Here is a 20,242-nt window from a genome sequence, read left to right as displayed (position 1 = left end):
TACAGCAATAACCAATAATTAATTAGTACTCTATTTTTTTTTTTCAATCACTGTAACCTACTCGTATCATTTTTTTTTTTTCGTAAATTTTTTCATGTTACCTTAATTAATTGATAATGTAAGTGTCTGTTTTGGTGTGACGAATATGTAGTTTACTAAAACTGAGGGATGACCCGAGTTATCAAATTTACTCTATTGTATTATTGAAGGCCAGAAGGAGTACAATGAGTCAATTACGACTGAAGGTAACAAACAGCAAGTCGCTACAAGTCCAAGCAGCATAACAATTCATAAACAGGCTACTGAGCTATCAAAAAATCCTACATGTTTTTCAGTTTAGTAGCAAATTCCTCAATGTTCCTGTCAGAACTACCACCTTCATCCATAGCCTCTTGAGCCAATTTCTTCCATTTTGCGACGTTGCTTCTGATTTCGCTTGCACGTTCTCCTTCCATCACTTCTAGTATGCAGGCTTTCAGTTCATCCCTTGTTACAATACCCTTTTCATCAACCTTTAATCTAACACCATTTCTCCAAACATCGCTTATGTACTTGGCATTGGTAGGTTGGTCAACCCACTGAGGCATTGCCACCAAGGGAACCCCGATACTTATAGCTTCTAAAGTCGAGTTCCACCCACAATGTGTCACGAAACACCCTATTGCTCGGTGAGCCAAAACAGCTAACTGAGGGCACCAATTGACAACTAAACCTTTTCCTGATATTTCCTCTTTGAAATTTGGAGGAAGCTTATCTTCTTCTGAAGCTCTAACAACCCATAAGAAATGCTTTTCGGTATTTAGTACACCCTTAGCTATTTCTTCCATTTCCTCTGCTCCAAGAGAAGCCAAGCTTCCCATTGCAATGTAGACAACTGAACTAGTTTCTCTTGCATCAAGCCATTGTAGGCAAGCATCGGTTTCGGGCTTGAAGAAACTTAGGCCATATTCATTGTCATCTTCCAAGCGTTTGTCCAAGTACATTGAGGGGATGGCTGGTCCTATTGTTTTTATAGGCCATTGGCTTCTCATCCAGTCTAGTACCTGACCACAAATGTTTGTTAGCAATTGTCAATATAATTTCAAACTTAAATTGATGCTCCCTCGTCCTTAAATAATTGTGTGACTTTTTGCTATGTTATCCCAAAATAATAGGTCACCTTTATGACATGTTTAGCTAAGATTTTCAAAGTAATGTTGCTCGTTATGATGGAAATGAAATCAATGAATGATAAGGACAACTTTGGACAATAGTATATCAACTAAATTCTGTTAAAACCACCCCAAAATCAAAAGTGGGATATTAAATAGGGGCAAGAGCTTGTAATAGTTTTTAAGTTAACTAAAGATGTGGAAAGAGTTCCCAATTATTTTTCCTGATAGCAGATTAGCGGTACAAGATCATAACTAATAAATGGACCTACTTTTCGATTTGATCAATAAATTTTGGTCCATTTTATGACTTTAGAAATTTCTAATATGGACCAGTTTGTTTTGTGTGCAGCTGGCTACACCATGTGGTCACTTGTAAAAGAATAAAGTAGTCCCTATAACACTAAACCGAGTAACTCGTATAATACTGACCGAGTAATCCCTGTAACACTGATTAAGTAATTGCTATAACACTGACCGAGTAACCCCTATAGCACTAATGAAGTAATGGTTGGTCACACGGTATGACCAGCCACACCATAAAAGGTTTGTGTATACCTTATTAAAAATTTAAAATAAATAAATAAACCTTGGCCATATATTGAAACAAGACAAATTTATCATCTAGTGATGGTGATTCATGTGGTTGAAACTACTTTAGTATAAACTACATCAAAAGCTTCCCATTAACAAACATATTTATATAAAAACTTTAGGCAACTTAGTCATAAAAATGGAAATTTTGTCAACAACTACCAATTAAAGCACGTGTTTTGAAAACAACTACCTATTAAATTTTTTTTTAAATAGAACTACCACAAAGATATAAAAAAAGTTTAACTAGTACTGCCACTTTAACAATTTTGGCTAAAATCTCCGGTATTTGGGTCTCACTTTTTACCTTTATGAAGGGTAATTTAGTTAATTTAGATGATGATTTTATGATGTAAAGGTAAAAAGTAGAACCTACATGCCGAATATTCTAGTTGGAATTATTAAAGTGGTAGTGCTACTTAAACTTTTTACAACTTTGTGGTAGTTCTTTTAAATTTTTTTTTTTAATATGTAGTTGTTTTCAAAACACGCACTTTAATTGATAGTTTTTGACTAAATTTCCTAAAATAATACAAGTAAAACATAAACATTTTTTAAAATAAAAAATTACCTGAGATTCCAAGTTGTCAAAAGTATTGAAGAACAACAAACTAGCCTTGTGGAAGTTCAAAGATTGATTGATATTAAGGTCATTGAGAGAAGGATATATTCCTGGATTAACTAGCAAAGAAGGCATTTCATTAACCCTTAATAAAGGAATTGAAGGCATTGAAATCAATGAACTTTTAAAGGGAAACTTTATTGCTCCTTCATAAACATGGTAGTGTATGGAATGGACGGTTGCTGATTGAGTGAAAAACGGGGCCCCGTCGATCCCAACCGTCCCTGCCAAGTCTAAGACCCAAGTTATCAAACAATCATACACTATGAACTTCACAGGGTGGCTTGTTACTTTGTACTCTTCAATAAGGTTAGCTAGGCTTATAGGGACTACTCTTTGGAAAAGCTCTAAGTAGCCCTCATGATCAAGTTTTTCGCCGTCTTTTACACCATCATAAATGGATCGGATTTGGATCAGACTAGACTCAGACTGAGGGGGAAGTAATTTGGATAGTGATTGGGTTGTGACTAAGGTGACTTTAAGGCCTTTGGAAGCTAAGCGTTTTGAGAATTGGAGCATTGGGTTTATGTGGCCTTGTATAGGAAATGGGAATACCAACACATGAGGTTGTATTGATGTCCTGGTTACTTCCTCCATTTTGCACTCCTAGCTAGCTTAATGTTCTTCTTTGTTGAATTCTCATCAATTCTTTGAGAAGATAAGATGTGATGGATGGTGTATTGGTGTAGGTTGAGGAGTGAAATAGTAATGCATGATTGGGGCACTCATAGGTTGATTTATGATTGTGGGACACATTACTATCGGTGGCAAAAATCAAGTGATATTGTGTAGTTGGTATCTTCAAAGTTTGATTAGGATTGACCTACAAAAGGGTCAAGGAAAATTATTTATTTATTGTCATCACTAAATCCACTGTTGTCACCTAAATTCATTTATTGCGGTTGTCCCAAAATAATTGACACATTAAACTTTTTTTCATTACTTATGTATTAACTTTTTCTATAGTTTTTTTAATAAAATAATAAAAACATATTAAAATATGTTGTTAGCTAGGTATTAATATATTTTGCACAAAGTTTCATATATATATATATGTGGCTGGCCACACCTTGTTCAGGAGTTACTCAATCGGTAAGATGTTACTTAGCCGAGGGTTACTCGATCACTGAGGGGTTACTTAATCAGGGGTTAGTCGGTTGGTCAAGGGTTACTCGGTCGGTCATGGATTACTCAGTCGGTCAGGAGTTACCCGATTAATATTTTGATATGTGTTAGTCGACAGAACGAAAACGTGTTGTATAAAGTTTCATAATATTTTCTTATATAATTTTCATTAATATTTCATTATATAAAAAATAATATAGAATAAAGCAAAATGAATAGAATAAAATAGAATGGCCAAATTGGGATAAAAAATAACGAGGGAGTAAATACTTAAGGCCTGTTCACATTTACTGAAATGAGCTGAACTGAACTGAATTGAACTGAACATAACTGAATTGAACTGATTGGAGTTGAACTGAACTGAATTGAATTGAGCTGAAATGAATATTTTATGAGAGAGGGAAATTATTAGGAGTTGAACTCAACTGAACAGAACTAAACTAATTGGAGCTGAACTGAACTGAATTGAACTGATTGGAGCTGTACTGAACTGAACTGAAATTAAGTAAATGTGAATAGGCCCTTAGGCAAGTTAGTTACACTAATAATATAGCATATACATAAAATTATAAATTTCGTAAACATAAACATTTTTTTAAAATAAAAAATTACCTGAGATTCCAACTTGTCAATAGTGTTGAAGAACAATAAACTGGCCTGGTGGAAGTTCAATGACTGATTGATACTAAGGTCATTTAGAGAAGGATAACACCTTGGATTAACTATCAAAGAAGGCATTTCCTCAACCCTTAACAAAGGTATTGAAGGCATTGAAATAAGTGAACTTCTAAAGGGAAACTTCAATGCTCCTTCATATACATGGTAATGTATGGAATGAACGGCTGCTGATTGAGTGAAAAACGGGGCCCCGTCGATCCCAGCCGTCCGTGCCAAGTCTAAGGCCCAAGTGAACAAACAATCATACACTATGAACTTCACAGGGTGGCTTGTTACTTTGTACTCTTCAATAAGGTTAGCTAGGCTTATAGGGACTACTCTTTGGAAAACCTCTATGTACGCCTCAATGTCAAGTTTTTCGCCGTCTTTGAGACCATCATAAATGGATTGGATTTGGATCGGACTGGATTGGGACTGTAAGGGAAGTAATTTGGATAGTGATGGGGTTGTAATTAAGGTTATTTTAAGGCCTTTGGAAGCTAAGTGTTTTGAGAATTGGAGCATTGGGTTTATGTGGCCTTGTATTGGACATGGGAATACCAAAATATGTGGTGGTATTGATGTCGGTGTTTCTTCCTCCATTTCTTTACTCCTAACTAGCTTAATGTTCTCCTTAAGTTGTTGAATATCCCAATTCTTTAAGAAGATAAGATATGGTGGATGGTGTGGTGTTGGTTAAGGAGTAAAAAAAATAGTGTATGGTTGGGAAATACATAAGTTTGTTGATCATAATTTATAATAATATAATTTTGTTGAATATATATACAATGAAAAAAAGGCTACTAAATCAACCCCTCTCACAAGTTACCTAGCTACACTGCAAGTCAACGTTTAAGAATAAGGAAAAATACATTTTAATAATCCCAACTATTAGCGATTTACTTCCAATAATCCCAACTAAGGTTTATTATCTAATAATCCCAACTATGCTATGAGTTTTCCTCCAGCAGTCCGAGTAACCGGGTACCTACTGAAGTGGTAAATGTTTTTTTTTTGTTTTTTTAATTCCACTTGTCATCACGTGGTTGGTCTAGAAAAAAAAAATTAAAAAAAAAGAAAAAAAACCCAGACACCCCGGCCACTCCCTTCTCCACCTTCCCCCACCGTAAAACCATTAGTCCAACCCCTGACTTCCCTCGGAAACCGGCCAGCCGCCCCCTAAAACGGCCGGCCGACCCCTCCCAAATCCCAACCCCCCAAAACCAACACAACCGCAATCAACCACCTGCAAACCAACACCTCAAGCTTAGTGAGAGCCGAGAACTCTGACGGAATTATAGCACCGGAATTTCACCGCCATAAACCACCTGCAAATCAACACCGCCACTCACCGCAATCTCAACCCCCAGAAACTTGCATCAATGGCGGACACAACTCGAATCCCAATCTCAAGCCTCGTAAAACCCCACCCCCGATCTACCACCGTTTCGAATCCCAGGCCAATCTCTCACCATTTCAACCTCTGTCCTCAAATTATTCATTCCTCGCCGCCGAAACTCCTCCGACGATGTCACTTCCATGGTCGTCACACTCACCAGCCTCGGCTCTTGAATCAACGACTGTGCTGATTTGGTCTGCTAATTGAAGTAATCCCGCTGGCCGTTGTGTTGGATTTAGGGGTTGGGATGGGTCTGGCGGCTCTTTAAGGGTGTTAAGGTGGCGGCGGCTGGTTCCGGGTGGGGTAAGGCCGTAAGGGGTTGGGCTAAGGGGTTATACGGTGAGGGAAGGGGAGATGGGAGTGGCTGGGGTTTTGCGTTTTTTCTTTTTTATTATTATTTTTTTTTAAATTTTGAACCAATCATGTATCGACACGTGTCATGGTTACCTCTTATAATAGGTCGTTGACTCTTCGTTGACCGGTTGGGACTGCTAGAGGAAAACTCATAGCATAGTTGGGATTATTAGATAATAAAACTTAGTTGGGATTATTGAAAGTAAATCGCTAATAGTTAGGATTATTAAAGTGTATTTTTCCTAAGAATAAAGGGGGAAGCTAAGGTAATTAAAGGAATCCCTCTAATCGCAAGCATAAGGGTATATAGTGGGAGGAGGTAAGAGAATCCCTCTAATTCAAGCATAAGCACATTTAGGAGCTTGAACTTGTGATCTCAACATCACATTATTGAAATTTCCCATGATCACCATTCACCATAAGCAAGCTTGGTATGTTGCTTAACACAATATTAGTGGCAAAAGACCAAAAAAAACCAAGTAATATTGTGATATGGGATTAAGGGTGTCAATTCGAATAATCAGATAGAGTTTGGGTTGATCCACGACAGATCAGATCTATTCGGGTTGGGCAAGTTCATATACAAACTTTATGACACTTTTAGCTAATATTTCCAAAGGTATTATGAAATTTTGGTTTATAATACGGCTCTTGAAAAAACTTTACGGATTACTCCAAACATTAAAAAAAAAAAAAAAAAAAAAAAAAAAAAAAAGTCTAGTGGTGACTCGGTTTCATTTTTAAAAAATTATTTTTAGTATAGTGTAAGGCCCTGTTCACTTCATCTTATAAAACTAATGTCCAATAAAAATAATTTTAGTTCAATAAAAAAATTAGTTTCTTTGAAAAATAAATATAACAAAGAATCCGTAAAAATAATTTCAGTTTAGTAAAAATAATTTCCATTCAGTAAAAAAAATTTAAGTTTGGCAAAAATAAGTTCAATTCAGTAAAAATAATTTAAGTTTAGCAAAACTAATTTCAATTCAGTAAAAATATTTCCGTTTCAGCAAAATAAGGTGAAGTGAACAAGACCTACAAGTTTAAATTAAAACTTGTGCATTTTTATTTTCCATTTAGGTGAAATGAAATATAAATATGCTTATCAGCGTGTTTTTGTGTGACTAGCTACACCGTGAGGCCGGTTGACACACACCAAAACACTAACCGAATAACCCCTGATCGACCGAGTAACCCTGGACTAATCGAATAGCCCCTGACCCATTGAATACCCCCTGACCAAATAAGTCTTACCACACGATGTGACCGACATTGAAACTGTGTTCAATGTGTTTTGTGAGCGGCTAGCACCACCATGTAGTGGTCACTTATTAAAAAAAACAAAAACAAAGTAACCCTTATAACACTGATTGAGTAGCTAATGAAATATTAACCGAGTAACCCCTATAACATTGAATGATTAACCCATATAGCATTGACAAAGTAACCCATATAACACTAACCGAAAACCCCTATAACACTAACAAAGTAACCCCTATAATGGCTGACACATATAAAAGTTTGTCTAATCAAGACAATTTTTTCCTATAAAAAATAGGAAATTTTTTCAATAACTACCAATTAAAGCACGTGTTTTGAAAACAACTACCTATTAATTTTTTTTTTAAAAGAACTACCACAAAGATATAAAAAGTTTAACTTGCACTACCACTTAAACAATTTTGGCTAAAATCTCCGGTATTTGGGTCTCACTTTTTATCACTTTTTACCTTTATGAAGGGTAATTTAGTTAATTTAGATGGTGATTTTATGAGGTAAATGTAAAATGTAGAACCTACATGCCGAATATTCTAGTTGAAATTATTAAAATGGTAGTGCTACTTAAACTTTTTACAACTTTGTGGTAGTTCTTTTAAATTTTTTTTTTAATAGGTAGTTGTTTTCAAAACACGCACTTTAATTGGTAGTTTTTTACAAAATTTCCTAAAAAATAAAATACAAATTAATTCTTAGAAAAACAAAAAATTGTCATATTATGTGAATATATATATATATATATATATATATATATATATATATATATATATATATATATATATATATATATATATATATATATATATATAAGTTGTCTTTTCTCTCCTCATCACATGTATCATTATCTTTTTATTTTCATTTAACACTCATAATTAAATTTTGCATAAGAGTTCGTGCAAGCTCATTTGTTATAAATAATATAAAAGAGATGTAGTAGTTATATGTGTAGCACAGTAGGAAAGGAGTGATAAAAGTGGAAAATTCTTTAACATAAAAGGAGAAAAGCAGAAGTAGGAAGATGAAAATAACCTGAGATTCCAGCTTGTCAAAAGTATTGAAGAACAACAAAGTGGCCTTGTGGAAGTTCAAAGACTGATTGATACTAAGGTCATTGAGAGAAGGATATATCCCAGGATTAACTATCAAAGAAGGCATTTCATTTACCCTTAACAAAGGTATAGAAGGCATTGAGATCAATGAACTTTTAAAGGGAAACTTCAATGCTCCTTCATATACATGGTAGTGTATGGCATGAACGGCTGCTGTTTGAGTGATAAACGGGGCCCCATCGATCCCAACCGTCCGTGCCAAGTCTAAGACCCAAGTGATCACACTATCATACACTATAAACTTCACAGGGTGGCTTGTTACTTTGTACTGTTCAAGGAGGTTAGCTAGGCTTATAGGGACTACTCTTTGGAAAAGCTCCAAGTATGCCACATGATCAAGTTTTTCGCGGTCATTGAGGCCATCATTAATGGATCGGATTTGGATCAGACTGGACTCAGACTGAGGGGGAAGTAATTTGGATAGTGATTGGGTTGTGAGTAAGGTGACTTTAAGGCCTTTGAAAGCTAAGCGTTTTGAGAATTGGAGCATTGGGTTTATGTGGCCTTGTAAGGGAAATGGGAATATCAAAACATGAGGTGGTATTGATGTCTTTGCTTCTCCCTCCATTTTTTCACTCTTAGTTAGCTTAATGTTCTTCTTTGTTGATTTTCCAAATTCTTTGAGAAGATAATAAGGTACGATGGGTGGTGCGTTGGTGTAGATTGAGTAAAATAGTAGTGCATGTATGCATGATTGGGGAAGTCATAAGGTGATCATTTATAATGTGGGACGCATTTTTGGTGGCAAAAATGAAGTAGAGTAGTATAATGTAATTAGTACCTTTAAATGTTTTACTTATTATTATTATTTGGCTTGACCTACTAAAAGGTCAAGTATTATTAATTAATTAACTATTAAAAAGTTGTTATTCATCTTATATGATTGACCTATTTAAGACAAATACTTGTGCATGTTAAATCTTATAGCTTACCATTCACTTATAGTTGCATATGAGTCGTCTCATATTGAAAAAAGAGTAGGAGATAAAAATCACTTCATAAGTTAGAGATATTCCTATCCATTGTTACCAATTAATCGATTTTAGTTGGGAACTTCATGGCTCATGCTATATACCTGTTGAAACCCATTGTAGCCCACTTGTGAGTGTTCCACATTGGAGAAAGAGGAGAGGTGGTTCCACTTTATAAGGTAGAGGAGTAACTCCTAGTATTGCCAATTGGTTTTAGTATGGAAGCTCCTAAGCCTTGTTTGTGGACCAAACTCTCCTTCTCTTTGTTCGGGTTGCCAAGCCCATTTCATACTAATTTGAAATTTAACAATACCCATGTTCTTTTGAGGAGGCAACTGCTTTGCTCTAGCAATTTTGAGGAGACATCTGCTTTGCAAGGTGATCCCCTTGGTCCTCTGCTTTTTGCTTTGGTTTTACAACCCTTGGTGTGTAAAATCAGAGATACTTTTGATGTATGTCTTCAGGCTTGGTATTTAGATGACGGCACTATTATTGGTGACACATTGGTGGTGGGGAAGATTTTGCAGCTGATAATGGAGGAAGGGCCTCGTTTTGGGTTACATCTTAACGTGGACAAAACTGAAGTTTTCTGGCCTACAGAAGACCCCCGAAGCAGGCTTGTGGGTGTCTTTCCACCTAACATTGCTCGACCTTCGCGTGGTGTTAAGTTGCTTGGTGGTCCTGCTAGTTCTGATTCTGGTTTTAGTAGTGAGCTTGTGATGCATAGGGTGACCAAGACCATTGCGCTTATGGATAAGGTTGCTACGCTGGATGATCCTCAGTGTGAGCTATTGTTACTTAGGGCTTGTACCGGAGTTTCTAAACTCTACTTTGCGTTGCGTACTTGTCCCCCTAGTACTTTTGAGGCGGCTCAGCGCACTTTTGACGGGGCTCTTCGATCTTCTTTGGAGTATATTGTTACTGCTTCAGGACCTGGGTTTGGCAGTGGCGGCTTGCCACTTTACCATTTGCGTTTGGAGGGCTTGGTGTTTATTCTGCAGGTGATGTTCGACATTATGCTTTTCTTGCTTCTCGGTTACAGTCTGCTGGGTTGCAGACAAAGCTTCTACGACATGCTGACATTGTTAGTCATGGTCGAGCTTTTAAAGACGCTTTGGGTCTGTTTAATGGCGCGATGGAGTCTGATTTTTTAAGTAATCCTAGTGAGGTCGCTGCCCCGAAACTCATGAAGAAATTGGCAGATATATATTTCACGAAGGTTACCGATTCTGCAGAATCCACCTTTTCATTATCCCCTTGTCTATCAGCATTGTGGAAATCTCAGCAGGGAGATCACGCGTATGCTTGGCTTCGGGCCGTTCCTATTTATAGGATTGGGTTAGACTATGAACGTAAAGACTTACCGATGTGTGTTATGCTACCGATTGGATGTTCCGTTGTTCTCTACCTCGACACCGTGCTCTGCTTGTTCGAGGGTTTTTCTAGGGGATATTTTTGGCGATCACGCGGTGTCTTGTGCTGGTATCGTGGGTATTAAACATAGACATAATGTTGTTCAGGATACCCTAGTTGATGTTTGCTATCGTTCTGGGATTTCAGCAAGGAAAGAGGTTGACATTGGGTTGTCTGGAGGGAACGACGAGGCCCTTGCTGATGTGTTACTTTATTCTTGGGATCGTGGTTGCGATGTCTGTGTATATTTGACAGGATCTTCTCCTTTGACACAGTCAGGGCTATCTGACTTTATTCCTGGACGGGATGTGGCTGATGCAGCTCATCGGAAGCGGGTTAAGTATGAGGCTCGTTGTCAGGCGATTGGATATGGGTTCATTCCCTTCTCCTTTTCTTCGTTTGGTGAATTAAAGAAGGAGGTTGTTGCGTTGCTTAAGCGAATTCAGAGGTTCTCGATGACGCAAGACATTGGAGCACGTGCTGCAGCTCATATTTTTACTAGGACAGGTTTTGCTATAGCTAGAGGAGTGGGTGCCCAGATTGTATCTCGGCTTCCCACTAATTTATTGTAGGTCGTATGACTTTTGTATAATAATAATAATAATAATAATAATAATAATAATAATAATAATAATAATAATAATAATAATAATAATAATAATAATAATAATAATAATAATAATAATAATAATAATATAATAATAATAATAATAATAATAATAATAATAATAATAATAATAATAATAATAATAATAATAATAATAATAATAATAATAATAATAATAATAATAATAATAATAATAATAATAATAATAATAATAATAATAATAATAATAATAATAATAATAATAATAATAATAATAATAATAATAATAATAATAATAATAATAATAATAATAATAATAATAATAATAATAATAATAATAATAATAATAATAATAATAATAATAATAATAATAATAATAATAATAATAATAATAATAATAATAATAATAATAATAATAATAATAATAATAATAATAATAATAATAATAATAATAATAATAATAATAATAATAATAATAATAATAATAATAATAATAATAATAATAATAATAATAATAATAATAATAATAATAATAATAATAATAATAATAATAATAATAATAATAATAATAATAATAATAATAATAATAATAATAATAATAATAATAATAATAATAATAATACCCATGTTCTTTTGAGGCAGAGAGAGAGTGTCGAAAATCTTTGTGCTAATGGATTTTGTTGCTAAGCTTGATGATCCCCGATGCAAGTTGTTTCTTCTTCATGCGTATACTGGGTTTCAAAACTCTACTTTGCTATGCGCACTTGTCCTCCTCGTCTTTTTTGAAACGGCACAGGCCAGGTTTCTTTTGACGTGGCCATTCGGGCTTCTTTGGAGCGCATTGTAACTGCTTCGGGGCCTGGATTTGGTGATTGGCAATGGCGAATTGCAACCTTACCTTTTGCTTATGGTGGTTTGGGTGTCTATTCCGCGGGCGATATTCAGCATTATGCTTTCCTTGTGTCACGTCTCCAATCTTCTGGTCTTCAGGCTACGCTTCTTCGCAATTCTGGTATTGTTGGTCTAGGACCGGCCTTCGATGGTGCTCTTAGTCTTTTTAACACGGCTGTGGAGACTGACCTTATAAGTAACCCTAGTGAGATCACTGCCCCTAGACTCATGAAAAAATTGGCAGATATATATTTCACGAAGGTCACTGCATTTGCGGATTTCACTTTCTCCTTATCTCCGCGTCAAGTTGCCTTATGTAAGTCCCAACAAGGGGATCACTCTTTGTCTTGGTTGCGGATGGTCCCGATATCGAGTTTGGGTCAGACTATGAATGGTAAGACTTACCGTAGTGTTCTTTGCTACCAGTTGGGTATTCCTTTGTTCTTCGTTTCAACACCGTATTCTGCTTGCTCAAGGGTTTTTGATGAGGATATTTATGGGGATCATGCAGTGTCTTTGTGCTGGGATGGTGGGTATTTAACATTGGCACAACGTTGTTCGTGACACCCTTGTTGATATTTGTTTTCGGTCTGGGATTTCTGCTCGAAAGGAGGTTAACGTTGGATTGACTGGAGGGAACGACGAGGCTCTACGACTAGCAGATGTGTTGCTTTATTCCTGGGATAGAGAACTTGATATATGTGTTGACTTAACGGGGTCTTCACCTTTGACACAATCGGGGTTGTTTGACTTCGAACCTGGTCGTGTTGTGTCGGCGGCGGCTTATCAGAAGCGAGACAAGTATGGGGTGCGTTGCAGGGCTATTGGCTATGGTTTTCTTCCTTTCTCCTTTTCTTCATTGGGGGAATTAGAGAAGGATGTTATTGTGTTGCTGAAGCGGATTCAGGTGTTCACTAAGACTCATGATATTGGTGCTTGTGCAGTTGCTCACATCTTCAGCAGGATCGGGTTCTCTATAGCTAGAGGGGTGGGGGCCCAGATTGTATCTCGGCTTCCCACCAATTTCTTGTAAATTGATTGACTTTGTAGGTTTTTTGATATTTTTATAATAATAATAATAATACTTTTTTTTTTAGGAAAAATTAGAAAAAATAATCCCAACTTTCATCAATTTTCATATAATAATCCCAACTTTGGATTATATTGGAATAATCCGAACTTTAGGGGTAGTTCTTTTTCTTCAATCCTAAACCGGTCAACCAAAGTCAATGACCTGATATTACAGGTTATATGCCACGTGTCAAAATGCAATTGGTCCAAAAAAAGAAAAATAAAAAAAACCAGCAAACCCTTATCCCCCTTCCTGACCCCCGTAACCACCACCACCACCACCACCACCTGCCACCGTAACCTCTCCCTTCCCCTGCCCCAACCGTGCGCCTCTTTCACCCCAAACCCCAGGTGCCGGTGTCGTGACCCACCTCCACCCCCAATACCCTCCTTTCCCGATTTGGTTTTCGGCCCTCCATAACTGGAAATCTCTTTAAACCCCCTCCATCCATTCGAAACACCCTCAAAACCCCTCCCCCACTCCCGAAAACCCCCCAACAACCACCTCCTCACCATCGAAAACCCCCTCCAACCATTCGAAACACCGTCGAAACACCCTCAAAGCGAATTGGATGGAAGTTTTCAAGGGTTTTTATAGGTGGTTGCATGGGGATTCGGGGAGGGGACTGTGGCTAAGGGGAAGCGCCGGAGCGGCGAGTCTAGTGGTGGGGTAGGGACGAAGGTTCGGCAACTGGGTGGCTGGGCTATGGTGGTGGCGAGTTGCCGGAGTTGTTCTCAGGGTGGTTGGGGTTTTCGCAGGCTGGGTAATTTTTTTTTTTGTTTTTTTTTAATTTTTTTTATCCAATTGTTGTACGACACGTGTCATTTTATTTAAAAAAAAAAAAAAAAAAACCCATTGAACCGGTAACCATTATTTGGGATTGAAGAAAAAGAACTACCCCCAAAGTTCGGATTATTCCAGTATAATTCAAAGTTGGGATTATTCTATGAAAATTGATGAAAGTTGGGATTATTTTTTCTAAATTTTCCTTTTTTTTTACAGTTATAAATACTTTTTAAAAAATAATACTTTAAAAATAATAATAATACTTTAAACAACCAACAACAATAATAATGATAATAATAATAACAAATAACCAACAACAATAATAATCATAATTAAAACGATAATAGTAATAATACTCTGTAATTGAGGTCTGACAAATATGATTGTTAAATAAATTTGAATCTTGATATTAAGAGAACATCTTTTTACAATTATTGATATGCGTACGCAATTGTATCTTGATTTTTTATCCCTACCTTATAAAAAGTAGAAACATACTCTTATGAATAGTGTAATGCCAATTATACCCTTCAAAATGTGTATTTACATACATACCCTCATTAATATGTAGATGCTATTTTAATGAATAGTGTTTAGACAACTATACCCTCTAAAATATTTATGTACTTTTATGCTTTCATAAATGTTAGTTGTCTTGAACATTTATACCACCTAAATATAGTTGATTACATATTTTCTCTTATTGTTTTTTTTTTAGGAAAAATTTCTCTTATTGTTAATTTAACTAATTTTGTGATTTAAAAGCCAAACCAAAAAAACCTTCAAGATATGGCTAGCTATGACGCGCTCATCGCGCGCGTTAGCTGCCCTAGTTTATTGAAAAGTTTAAGGAGACGAGTTCAGGGTCCTGATAAGAGGATTTTCCGATGGATGGTGCCCTATTATTGTTAAAATTTTGGCTCCGCAACTAGATACATGTGAGTCAAAATGTTAGTAATATGTCAAAAGTATATATGAGCTCGAACGATTATGACGGGAAATTTACAATCCACACGAGTAGAAATTTTATCATTTCCAAGAGAATCCATCAACACACAAGTAAATTTAATTTTATTTGGGTGATTAATTAGTACTAGACTGCAGAGCCAGGATTTTCATTTAGGGGGACGGACTAAAGGTGGCGTACATTCTATAAATGGACAAATCTTTTAAACATACAAGAAATTTTAGGAACTATGCTTAATACTTATAAGTTTTACAACCTAGAAATCCAAATTTCTCAGTTATACAATCCAAAAATAGAAAGAAAAAAAAAAGCATATTTACAATTACAACTTCACTTTCAAATATTCTTTTTTTTTTTTTTTTGAAAGTGATATACAATCAAAATTATCAAATAATTCATAAATGTGATTTCTAATTCACGATAATCCTAACAAATAAACAATTTCTTATTCAAATTTGGTCAATAGCGGATCCATATATAGGTTCAAAAAGAGGAAAACTTTTAAATAAAAATAAGAAGAAAAACATGTTGGTCAAAGGGATTGAACCCATGACCATGGAGACTACTATACTAGTAAGCCCTAAAACCAATGAACCAAACCCTTTTTTTTATTTTTAATGCTGCACATAATTAGTTTTAACTAATTTTCTTTTTATTGAAGTGGGCTCCCTCCGCCACTGCTAGACTAATCTTAACACTAATATTAATAGTATATACGGTTATTTCATCAAATGCCACTGAGTACTTAAAAAATTCACCAAAAGTCATCAAGGTTTTCAAAATTCACCAAATGCCATCGAGATTTTAAAAAATCATCAAATGTCATTAATTACTAACGACCATTAACTCCGTTAGTCGTTAAGATTAAATCTTGACACGTGTCATAATATGATTGGTTCATTTTAATTATTTATTTTAATTAATAAAAAGATATTATTTTTCTTCATTTTCGTGGCAAAAATTGCTTGGGTATAGTTTTGGGGGTCATTTTGAGCCTTTATGGAAACAAATTAAGCTCGAAATTGACAAAAAAATAACGTAAATGCTCCGTTTTGTGTGTTGAAAAATATTTCGATTAGCGTGTCGTTATTTTTTAACCATCAAAATTGATTAGGTAAATTTTTTCAAAATAAAAAATTGTTTAGGTAAGGTTTTGGGGGTCATTTTGACCCTTTATGGTACAAATTAAGCTCAAAATTGACAAAAAAAAAACATAAATGCTCCGTTTTGTGTGTTGAAAATTATTTCGATTAGCGTGTTGTTATTTTTTAACCATCAAAATTGATCAGGTAAGGTTTTGGGGTCATCCTTTATGGTAACAAATTAAGCTCGGAATTGACTAAAAAAAACATATATACCCCATTTTGTATGTCGATATAGTATTTTTTTTTGGAAAAAAATGCGAAACGGGGTATTTACGTTTTTTTTTTTTTACCAATTTTGAGTTTAATTTGTATCCATAAAGGGTCAAAATGACCCCCAAAACCTTACCCGAACAATATTCATCACGAAAATCGAAAAAAAATTATTTTTATTCATTAAAATAAATTATTATTGTGTATTAATTTTAAAAAGTAATAACATTTGGTGAAATGATTTTCCAAAGTAATGGCATTTGGTGAAATAAGAATTGCATTAACGAAAAACTAACGTCCACATGCTATTAGTAGCACGATGTAACACCCCAATAATTCTCCCTTTTCCAAACCACTTACTTTAAATAAAAATAGAGGAGAACCATTGGCATGTTACCGCCACGTGTTAAAACGTTAAGGCTTTATCAAAGTATTGCAGCGGAAATCCAACTTAAATATTAAAATAATATAATTTAGAAAATCAATAATTCAAAGCTTACAAATTGGAACCATAAAGGCCCTTATTAAAACCAAACCAATATTCAAAATCCCAAAACATAATTAAAATAGTAAAACATAAATAAGTTCAACACAAAGAACAAATACTCTCAATCACACCAATTCCTTGACAATGCGTATGTCAAATCCCCGAACTTCACATCATCAAGCTAACCTGTGCAATACTGCTCCCCAATAATACAAGTGTAATAATTGGATCATCACAGGGTCATTGAAAGGCGAAGGCCATGACCAAAAGAAAACACACAAAATCACGCAATCAGCAAAGCTGAGTACATACAAGCTACAACGCACAAAACCTGACATGCTCAACTAATTAAAGTAAATAAACATACAACATGAATTCATTAATCAAGACTCCACACTTAAACAATTCAATTGACTCAACATACTTTCTAACCAATTCTAAACACTTGACTCTTTATATTTAATTTAATTAATTTAATTTGGAGTAAGCAATAGACGAGGTTGTCCAATCCACCAAATCATTTTGGTCCCAAATGACCATTTAAAATAAAATTTTAGCGCGATGCAAGAATGGGCGCGACTCCATTCTCACAAAGTTAGTCTAGGATCCCATCTAACTTTCATTATAAAATAAAAATGTAAATACCAAAAGAAAAGAGGACATGTTGATCAAACAAGCCTCGGAAAGCCACGGGCTACCACCGTGTACCCCAACCCATAATTGTCAATACTCTAGAAGTGAATGCTTTAAAGAGTTTTATTGCTCATCCATGTTTCACTTTACGTGATTACAATTTTAATTAATAGCCGACTCATCCATACATAAAAATCGTACATCAATTTAATTTTAATCTTATTTAGGACAATGGTGATCACATCACAAATTGACCTTTAATTTCATTAAACTTCCAAATTATCCAAATTGTTGAACATAGTCAATCCACCTTGCCATTTCGGCTTAATCCACTTTTACTCAACATACTAACAAGTCATGCTCGAGTAATAAATAAAATAATAATAACCTTGTGGAATAATTAATAAATTCATTCCACTTAAACCATTCAATTCCAATCCTTTAATAATCCAAATGTGGTTAACAAACCAATCCAATAAAAATATGCTTGTATCAACATTCCATACAAATAATTAAAACAATATAATTCAACATGCTTGCATCCATAATTCCATACAAACATAATCATTTCACCAAAACATGTCTCATAAACATAAGCACATGAATTAATTAAATGTATAATCAAACAATTTTCATCCAAGTGTTCTCTAATCATGAAACTAAGTTCTTTTCTTTGGTACCTAAACATGATACTACTTACAACGAAGTAGACATGTACGTACCTCGTATAAACAATCCTTTGTTCCACTTTTAATCACTTAAAAATCTCCTAAGAAATAATCACTTCCTAGAAAACAAGCAACAACAATAAATTAATACTTAACCAAATTTCCAGCAATATAATTTAGATTAAAAGTTCTTAAAACTTCATTAAAAACACGTTTTTATGCTTAATTAATCAATAGAAATACAATAGGAAAAAAAGCCCCAAATTAATTGATCATAAGAATCCTAAAATCCCAATTTCAATAAATTAAAACCCTTGGTTTATAATTCATAAAATCTGAAAATTTATAACATAATTTAAATACGAAATTATTAGTTTAAAACATCAAAAACATGATTTTGATACTAAAAATATAATCTTTATACTACAAAATCAAAACCCAAAACAATTTAATAATAAACAAGATAGTAGAACAAAAATAAAAGGAGGAGGAAAGAGGGGCAGCCACGGTGGGCCGCTTGGTGGGTCGCCGACGGTGGTGGGCGGTGGTGGTGGGCAGCAGGCGGCAGTCGGTGGGGTGAGTGAGGATTTCCTCACGTGAAGGAGGAGGAAAGGGAAAGAAGGAAAAAAAAGAAAAGAAAAGAAAAGAAAAAGGAAAAAGAAGGGGAAAAAAATAATAAAAGAAAAGAAAAATAAAGGGAAAATAAGAGAAATAAAATAAAAAGAAGAGAGTTTACTAACCTTTTTGTGTGGGGAAAAATTTGGGGATGTATGGGGTATTTATAGGAGAGAGAGTTGTAGAGTAAGTAGTAAGATTGGGCCTCAAAAATTAATGGGTCAATTAAGCAAGTAAAGTGGGTTAGGTTTGTTTGTTGGACATAAATTATAGAATGATGGTCCATAAAAATCATATTGTAATAAAAATAATTTTTACCCAAAATAATTTGAAACTTTTGAAATTAAATTCCAGAAAAATACAAATAAATATTATAAATAAAATATAATTTCATTTATAATATATTTAAAAATACGGGGGATTACACACAAGGTGTCATTGTATTGTTAGTCAGTGGCATTTGGTGAATTTTGAAAACTTTGATAGCATTTGGTGAATTTTGTAAGTACTCAATGGCATTTGGTGAAATAGTCGTAGTATATATACTTTCAAGTTTCAGTATTCACAATCTCTTTTTTTTTTTTTTTTTTTTTTTTTTGAGAGCATTATAACATATTCTTCCCATATCTCCTCACCCTAATTTCTTACGAGTACTCAATAATCTTGGTTTGGCTTTGCCTCCCCAAAAGCCTATAAATAAAAAAGAAAAAAAAAATTGCAATACTTTTTCATTTATTTTGAGCTGCACCTATTTGATCAGAAAGCTCACACATTTCAAAGCGTTTTGCGTGAGACTGGACTCACGTGAGTCCGGGCTCCTTAATTAAAAAGGCGCGGGCCTGATCTACCCGACCAAAGCCCGCGCGCCATTTTATAAAGTGTCTGAATATTTTGTTTTCATCATTTTCATAAAATTTCGTGCGCCGTCATTCACTGAAAATTTCGAACGCTTTCATTTCGTCGAATTTCAACCACTTCATTTCCTCAAATTTCAGAGAATTCAAATTTCATAAAAAAATGGAGAAATCAAACAATAGAATGATGATTGAAGGAGATTATGATTCACCTATAGAATCAATTTCTAGCTCAATTACTGTTGAAAAAGGTACAATTTAGTTCATAATTTTGATTGTATGTAATTTCGAATCATATATAATTAATTTCAAACTACATATAATTTAGTTCATGATTTCAAATTGTATCATAGTGAATTTGAAATATGAATTTTGACTTATAATTCGCATGCAAGCCAAATTGAATTTCAGATCGTATTAAATTTCGATTTAATATCAGATCGTATTTAAATTCGAGTTAATTTCGACTTATTATATGCAATCAACGCCAATCGAATTTCAGATCGTAGTTAATTTCGACTTATAATTTGAAATCAGGCTTAATTTATATTTCAATCGAATTTGAAATCAGGCTTAATTTATATTTCACGAATTGTATATATTACATGTCGCAGAAAATTAATTTTAATTTGAATCCAGTTTTTTGATAATTTTA

At 34.5% G+C, this 20,242-nt stretch overlaps 2 protein-coding genes and 1 pseudogene across 2 annotated transcripts; all 3 read right to left on the bottom strand.

The window, feature by feature from the left end:
* Positions 1 to 178: 178 nt before the first annotated feature.
* On the bottom strand, positions 179 to 3,102 carry LOC145631903 (mogroside I-E synthase-like). Its single transcript, XM_081684130.1, has 2 exons — positions 2,317 to 3,102; positions 179 to 1,043 (listed from the first exon to the last, which is right to left on the bottom strand). The coding sequence occupies exons 1-2, from the start codon at positions 2,962 to 2,964 to the stop codon at positions 321 to 323; spliced, it is 1,371 nt and encodes a 456-aa protein (XP_081540256.1). The 5' UTR covers positions 2,965 to 3,102; the 3' UTR covers positions 179 to 320.
* A 713-nt stretch (positions 3,103 to 3,815) lies between these two features.
* On the bottom strand, positions 3,816 to 5,619 carry LOC145631904 (mogroside I-E synthase-like). Its single transcript, XM_081684131.1, has 2 exons — positions 4,105 to 5,619; positions 3,816 to 3,987 (listed from the first exon to the last, which is right to left on the bottom strand). The coding sequence occupies exons 1-2, from the start codon at positions 4,750 to 4,752 to the stop codon at positions 3,928 to 3,930; spliced, it is 708 nt and encodes a 235-aa protein (XP_081540257.1). The 5' UTR covers positions 4,753 to 5,619; the 3' UTR covers positions 3,816 to 3,927.
* Positions 5,445 to 8,857, bottom strand: LOC145632584 (mogroside I-E synthase pseudogene; annotated as a pseudogene).
* Between the last annotated feature and the right edge of the window lie 11,385 nt (positions 8,858 to 20,242).

This window comes from Chenopodium album, chromosome 5 (assembly GCF_948465745.1).
Source record: "Chenopodium album chromosome 5, dcCheAlbu1.1, whole genome shotgun sequence".
Classification (NCBI taxonomy): domain Eukaryota; kingdom Viridiplantae; phylum Streptophyta; class Magnoliopsida; order Caryophyllales; family Amaranthaceae; genus Chenopodium; species Chenopodium album.
The sequence above is the reverse complement of the archived record's forward strand: the minus strand, read 5'-3'. Positions and strand labels throughout refer to the sequence as shown.

Bases quoted from the DNA above. Each gene is read 5' to 3' on its own strand.
- LOC145631903 (XM_081684130.1), bottom strand. From the start codon at position 2,964: ATGGAGGAAGTAACCAGGACATCAATACAACCTCATGTGTTGGTATTC. The intron at 1,044-2,316 runs GTAATTTTTTAT...ATTTGTGGTCAG, and splicing joins TTGACAACTTGGAATCTCAG to GTACTAGACTGGATGAGAAG.
- LOC145631904 (XM_081684131.1), bottom strand. From the start codon at position 4,752: ATGGAGGAAGAAACACCGACATCAATACCACCACATATTTTGGTATTC. The intron at 3,988-4,104 runs GTAATTTTTTAT...ACTTAATTTCAG, and splicing joins TTGACAAGTTGGAATCTCAG to TTCAGTTCAGTACAGCTCCA.